This window comes from Orycteropus afer, unplaced genomic scaffold (genome assembly GCF_000298275.1).
Source record: "Orycteropus afer afer isolate SDZICR_OR568_19922 unplaced genomic scaffold, OryAfe1.0 scaffold00404, whole genome shotgun sequence".
NCBI classification, from domain to species: Eukaryota; Metazoa; Chordata; class Mammalia; order Tubulidentata; family Orycteropodidae; genus Orycteropus; species Orycteropus afer.
The window spans coordinates 2,407,657-2,414,325 of record NW_006921991.1 but is presented as its reverse complement, the minus strand read 5'-3'; the positions used below and the strand labels follow the sequence as shown (position 1 = coordinate 2,414,325).

Here is a 6,669-nt window from a genome sequence, read left to right as displayed (position 1 = left end):
CTACCAATGCCAACCACTCAGGAAGGGATCAAACCTGGAGATCCTGGGTAGAGTGGGAGGCAAGACATGGAACAAAATCCAAAGACACAGTAATGACCAGAATTACTGGTCAGATGGAGTCTGGTGAGACCCCCAATGCTGTGGCCCTGAGATACATTCTGGGCCTGGCTCTCAGCCCAGTAGTAAACAAGATGTATACACAGACCACTCAACTCAGGGTGACGCACCCACATACTCTATGGAGATGCATCCTTTGGCGCAATCAACCACAGGGCACCAGAAGGGCAACATTTGCGCTGAGTAAATACAGGACACATTGGAGCGCATATAACTATGAGGGACAAGGAGGGGCAGTTACAGGGCAGGGAGGGGAAGAGACTGGTTAGGGTTGGGGATGGTAAATGGGGAGTGAAATTAATTGTACATGAAATGTTGAATGTAAAACAAACTCTCCTCTGTAAACTTGCCCCTAAAGCACAATTTAAAAAAATAATAATAAAATGGAAAAGCGGTAATAATAATAGCAGAATTTTTTTTTTTTAAATAATGAAATGAATTTCACAAGTCTTACTGGAAATCTGAGTCCATTATTAACTTCATTTGTTGCCTCAAAAATTATGTCTAACCAGAAGTTCAGCTGTTTTTGCTTGGGTGAATGTTCAATAATGGATTTCTTGAAGCGTTGAATTAATAGTAAGTTCTGACCTAATGATCGCAGGTACCTGGAAAAACCACAAACATCAATATATTAGATTCCTAGAGAAAATGAATTCAACATACTCCCTTTAAAGGAAGCTCCCCCAAAACATTTTGTTAATTTACGTATATAGCACAATCTCTGAGAGCTGGATCTGAATGGGATTGCCTTGTTTTCCCAGGTCTCACAAGTTTTCTGCCTTTGGCAGGATACAGTTTTACCTTTTTTCTGTCACTCATTTTAGTGGAAATCACTTGAGTTTTCCTTCTCTGACTTGTTTCCACCTTACACAGACTTTGGCTTCACAGGTTTCACTGTTTTAAATTATGTGATTAGTACCTCTCAAACAATCTCTTAGTAGTTGCCTGATTAATTAAAATAAACCCAAACAGAAGGCAAAATAGAAAAAAACAAAAAACAAACAGAGGGGAAAAACTGTGGTTACAGAACTTCTAGATGGGAGGGAAGTCAAGACAACTACAAGATAGAACGGACTGTTCTTAACTTGGGAAGAAAACTATAAATTACAAGGTAACCTCAACAGAAAATACTAAACCTTCACATCCAAAAAGAGGACCAGCATAAATATTCAGCAAATACTAAAACAGTAGCAATGAAGGAATTGGTAACACCATTCATAAACAAAACGAGCTCAGCATAGAAAATTATATGGAACAAAGAAATCGACACCACAAAAAAGCACATAACAAAAATGACAGCAACAAATTCATATTTGCCAATAATTACATATCTGGCAAGGGACTTATCTCTAAGATTTATAGTGGAAGAGTGGATGACCAAATTATGGTACAAGCACATAATGGAATGCTACGTAGCACTAAAGAATAATGTAGAGTCTGCAAAACACCATATAATATGGATGAACTTGGAGGACATTATGCTGAGGGATATAACTCAATCACAGAAGAACAAATATAGTATTAGTTCATTGTCATGGAGGGTCAAGGAAAGCTTTATATATGGAGGGAAACTTTCCTTGTTGGTTGCCGGGGGGAAGGAAGGGGAGGGTACACTGCAAAAAAAAATAAAAATAAAAAATAATTGACCCATGTCACTTTAGTTTTGTGTATTTCACTGTACATAAATTATATTTCAATAAAATGCATTAAAAAAAAAAAGAAATCTCATGTGACTTTTTACCCAGTTCCCCTAATGATAACTTCTTGAGAAACTATAGCACCCTATCACAAACAGGATATTGACATCGATACAGTTAAGATTCAGAACACTTCATCACCAAGGACACCTTTTATAGCACAATGACTTCTCTCCCATCCGGACCCCCTCCTTGAACCCCTGGCAACCACTAATGTGAAACTGATTGTCATTTAAAAAAAAAAAAAAAGAGATTCGGCCAGGAAGATTTTGATGTTATCAAGTCTTGAACCTGAACACACCTTTCTTTTTCTCGGGACAAATCTAACTCTTACAAATATAGTTATCAGGCAGCAGGAGTCACACCTCTGGTACCAAATGAAAGCTGATTCCACTCAAAGTGTCACTTATTCTTTAGCCTCTTGGGGATAAAGTCTGGAACTAATCTGGGATGATAGACCAGCTAGATTCCGACTGACCTTATTGGTATTAGCACTATAAATGGGACCAGAGATCAATGTAATGGGACCATAGCATCCAACCCTAGGGCTCTTCTGGAGGTGGCTCCCTCTGGCCCACATTCAGGGAAGCACCTTAAGGTCAAAACATAAGGATCTGGAGATAGCAGGCCAGTCTGGGAGGGCTCGAGTCTCAGCCCGGCCAGGCTCTGTATCCTTGCAGCCTCAGAGAAGTTTGAAGAGGTTAACATGGCATAGGGGCCAAATTTAAGGTCCTTCAGACTAAGAAGTCAAAATAGATCCGAATGAAGAAATTCCTACCCCTGAGAATCGAGACAGGCCCACTGAGCTGGGGAATGAGAGGTGACAGATGAAAACAGATAATTAAAAATACTCTTGTTTAAATTATATAAGCAACCTATATGCATTTTTGGAAAATCAGAAAGTAGGGATAATTTAAAAGAAAAAATTCTTACAAGGCTATCTTCCTGAGCTAACCACTGTCAATACTTTCAAGAAAATCCCTCATTCATTCATTCATTACACAAATATCTTTTGAGTACTCTTATGTACCACAGTCAGTAAGATAACCATAGTCCTAATAAAACTTAATGTCTATAGGTGAAGTCAGGTATTGCCCAGCTCCCCCAGGCCTTTCTTAATCACATACCAAACACACACTTTTAATGGAAATGAGATCATACTAAAGTTAAAAATCACACATTGCAACAACCTTTAAGAACCTGGTTGAGTTTTGGTGTAGTATTAAAAAGAATAGTTATTATTGCAAAAGCTATTGAAAATCCCTTTCTTTCACAATTACGTGCCTGAGTAAGGCTAGATTTTCTTCACATACTTTAAAAAATATATTGCAACAGACTGAATGCAGAAGCAGATATAAGAATCTAGCTGTTTAAAAATTAGACAATAATTTGCAAAAATATATTTTTTAAAAAAATGAGATCATACAGAACAGTGGTTCTCAAGTGTAGTGTCCAGAGTAGCAGTATCAGCTTCCACTCGTAAATGCAAATTCTTGGGCCTTACCCCACACATCTCAATCAAAACTCAGTGTCATTGGGTTGATTCCAACTCACAGTGACCCCCACTGGGTTTCCAAGGCTATAAATCTTTACAGAAGCAGACTGCCTCATCTTTCTCCCATGGAGCAGCTCGTGGATTGGAATTGCTAACCTTCTGGTTAGCAGCCAAATGCTTTAACCTCACCACCACCACAGCTCTTTACCTCACAACTAATGAACCAGAAATCCCTAAGGGTAGGGCCTTGCAATCTGCATTTTAATCAACATGTTAACGTTTAAGAACCAATGAGATAGAACTGGCTTTTCTTATAGGACAATAAGCCATGAACACTACCATGTCTCCCAAGGATTCTTTCTTGCACATTTTAATGGCTATATAATGGGTTAACCTAGGCCTATTGCTGAGCCACCATTTTCTTGACCACACTCTGTTACTGGTCTTTTAGGTTAGTTCCATTTTCATCGGTGATGAACATATTTTTTGACATGGTTTTAGTTTTACTATTCTGCTTTCTCACTAACGTACTAGTACATTATCACTAATGCCCTATGTACTAACACCAACGAGTGGAGGGGCAGTGGTGATTTGATAGTCAAACTCTCCACTTCCATGTGGGAACCTGGATTTGATTCCTGGCCAATGTACCTCAAGTGCAACCACCACCTGTCAGTGGATGTTTGTGTGTTGCTATGATGTGGAACAGATTTCAGCAAAGCTTCCAGATTAAGATGGCATGGACGAAAGGCCTGGTGATCTACTTCCAATTATTAGCCAGTGAAAACCCTATAGACCACAATGGTCCAATCCCATTGTGCAAGGGGTCATCAGAACTCAAGAGATGACTCGATGGCACCTAACAATACCACTGGAGTGTTTTGCTCTTGGGGACCTATATGGCCTGAAGAAGTTAATAAAATCAAGAGCCTAATCCTGGGGATCTAGCACATAGGGATATACATTGTTTGTGTATGTATGTCTTTCCCTCCCTTCCCATACAATAAAAGCTAGTGAGTTCTCAGAGCTGTTATAACTGCCCTACATTTGCTTTAATGAAGATGTCATAAGAGGAGAAATACAGTGATTGTTATTGGGTTTGGGATTTACCCTTCTACTACCTGAGGCAAACATGTGAGAACAAGATCAGCTATTGAGATGGGTGATGACAACACACAGACGACTCTCACCAGACTGGAGGTTTCAGTTTGAACAACTTCTCTGCTGCTTGGACGGCCTTCCCGGCATCACTGGCCAACATGCTCACATTGAAGAACTGCCCCACGTCCCAGTAGTTGTTCATTTTCTCCAGGCTCCCTTTTCTTCCCAACAAACTGTTCAACTGGACACCTTAAGAATTTGAATGTTAGACAAGTTATGAAAAATGTTGTTTCTCTCATGATTATGTAAGCCTTTAGATACAGGAGAAGCAGATGTTTTATTCTGTTACACTGTCTCAGGAGTGCTTGTAGAAAATAATTGACTGTTCCTTGTGAAATACAATGCTCATTATCTGTACATTTAGTGCTGAACTTGTGTAACCAAAGCATCAACATTTGCAATGATAGATAAAATAATAACCAGTTGCCATTTAGTCATGACCCCACATGGGTCAGAGTAGAATTGTGCTCCACAGGGTCTTCAATGGCTGATCTGTTGGACAGAGATTGCCAAGGCATTCTTCCAGAGTGCCTTTGGGTGGACTAGAACCTCCAACCTTTAGGTTAGCAGCTGAGTCCATCAACTGCTGGCGTCACCCAGGGACTCCCCAATAATTCATAGCTTTACCTATTTTCCTTAGTTCCATGGAAGTTTCAAATTGTTGTCCAGCAACTATCAGCAAAACTGCAAGGTTAATTCCCAAATAAAGAGATGACTGGAGCTCAAACCCTTTGCGATACCTGTAATTAAAGTCACCAAAATCTCAATTTGTCATCTTATCATATGAGAACAAAAACAATGTATAAATAATGGTATGAACCCACTTTCATGAAAATTTCTACTACTGACGCCTCACTTATCAACATGGTTAGGTTCCAAAGACCAGTTTGTTAAGCAAATTCAGTGTTAGGTGAGGGGAGGAGGACACTGGCGAGATGTCCCAGAGCACAGATGCTCAGAACTGCTCTGCCAAGGCCCTGCTGTGAAGGCTGGTGCTCAAGATGACCTGGGTCCCAGCAGCTAGACTAGAGGCACAGTTGTCAGCTCTGGGGCTCAGACAACCCGTGGGGCTGGGGTCAAGATGCTCAGTGGTAGTGGGGTTGCTGCCTGTGCCCACGGCCCTCACAGTTGTCCCCTCTGCAGCCCTGGCTTCCTGCTACCACCCCACAGAGTCTGGGGAGGATCCTACAGAAATAAGCAATGTGCTGCTGGTCTTGGAGGGCATAGAATCTGAGGCTGAGAGCCTGGGGACTAACAGCTGCTCCAGCCTACATATGATCCTACACCTAGAAAACCCAAGAATGCAACATATGGCCATCAAGTCACATCCAACTCATGGAGACCCCTCCTTGGGTTTCTGAGGCGGTATCACTGTATCACTACAGAAGTAGATTGCCCAACCTTCCTTCCGAGGAGTGGCTGGTGGGTTTGAACTGCGAGCCTTCTGGTTAGGTGTCAAATGCCTTAGGCACTACACCACCAGAGCTCCCAGAAAACCCAAGAGACTCAGTAAAAAATCTACTGGAACTAATTGAGAGATTTAGCATCATGGCAGGATATAAGATCAACATCCAAAAATCAGGTGGATTCCTCCTCACCAGAGATTGCTGAAAAAGAAATAAGGAAATCAATACCATTGACAATAGCTACAAAAAAAAAAACAAAAAAAAAAAACTTGGGAATAAATCTTACCAGGGACACAAAAGACCTGTACAAAGAAAATTATATAACAGTATTTCCAGAAACCATAAGAGATCTACATAAATGGAAGTACATACCATGCTCATGGATAGGAAGATTGAACACTGTGCAAATGTCAGTTCTACCCAAAGCAATCTATACATTCAATGCAATCCCAATCCAGATCCCATCCATGTTCTTTAAGGATATGGAAAAACCGATCACTAACTTTATACGGAAAAGAAAGAGACTTCAGATAAGCAAAGCACTAATGAAGAAGAACAAAGTAGGAGGTCTCACACTGCCAGATCTCAAAACCTACTATAAAAGCCACAGTACTCAAAACTGCCTGGTATTAGTATAATAACAGACACACAGACCAATGGAATAGAGTTGAGAACCCAGAAGTAGATCCATCTACCTATGGCCAGCTGATCTTTGACAAAGGGCTCAAATCCAGTAAATAGGGAAGAAAATGTCCGTTTAATAAATGGTGCTAGCAAAACTGGATATCCATTT

The 6,669-nt window shown here is 40.5% G+C and overlaps 1 protein-coding gene across 1 annotated transcript in view; it reads right to left on the bottom strand.

Moving 5' to 3' along the window:
- Positions 1-6,669, bottom strand: part of MAP3K15 (mitogen-activated protein kinase kinase kinase 15) — a 164,483-nt gene that overhangs the window by 53,674 nt on the left and 104,140 nt on the right. The window contains exons 8-10 of the mRNA XM_042782662.1: positions 5,098-5,210; positions 4,500-4,659; positions 572-722 (exon numbers count right to left, since the gene is read on the bottom strand). Coding sequence (XP_042638596.1) covers positions 572-722; positions 4,500-4,659; positions 5,098-5,210 — 424 coding nt within the window. The remainder of the gene's footprint in view (positions 1-571; positions 723-4,499; positions 4,660-5,097; positions 5,211-6,669) is intronic.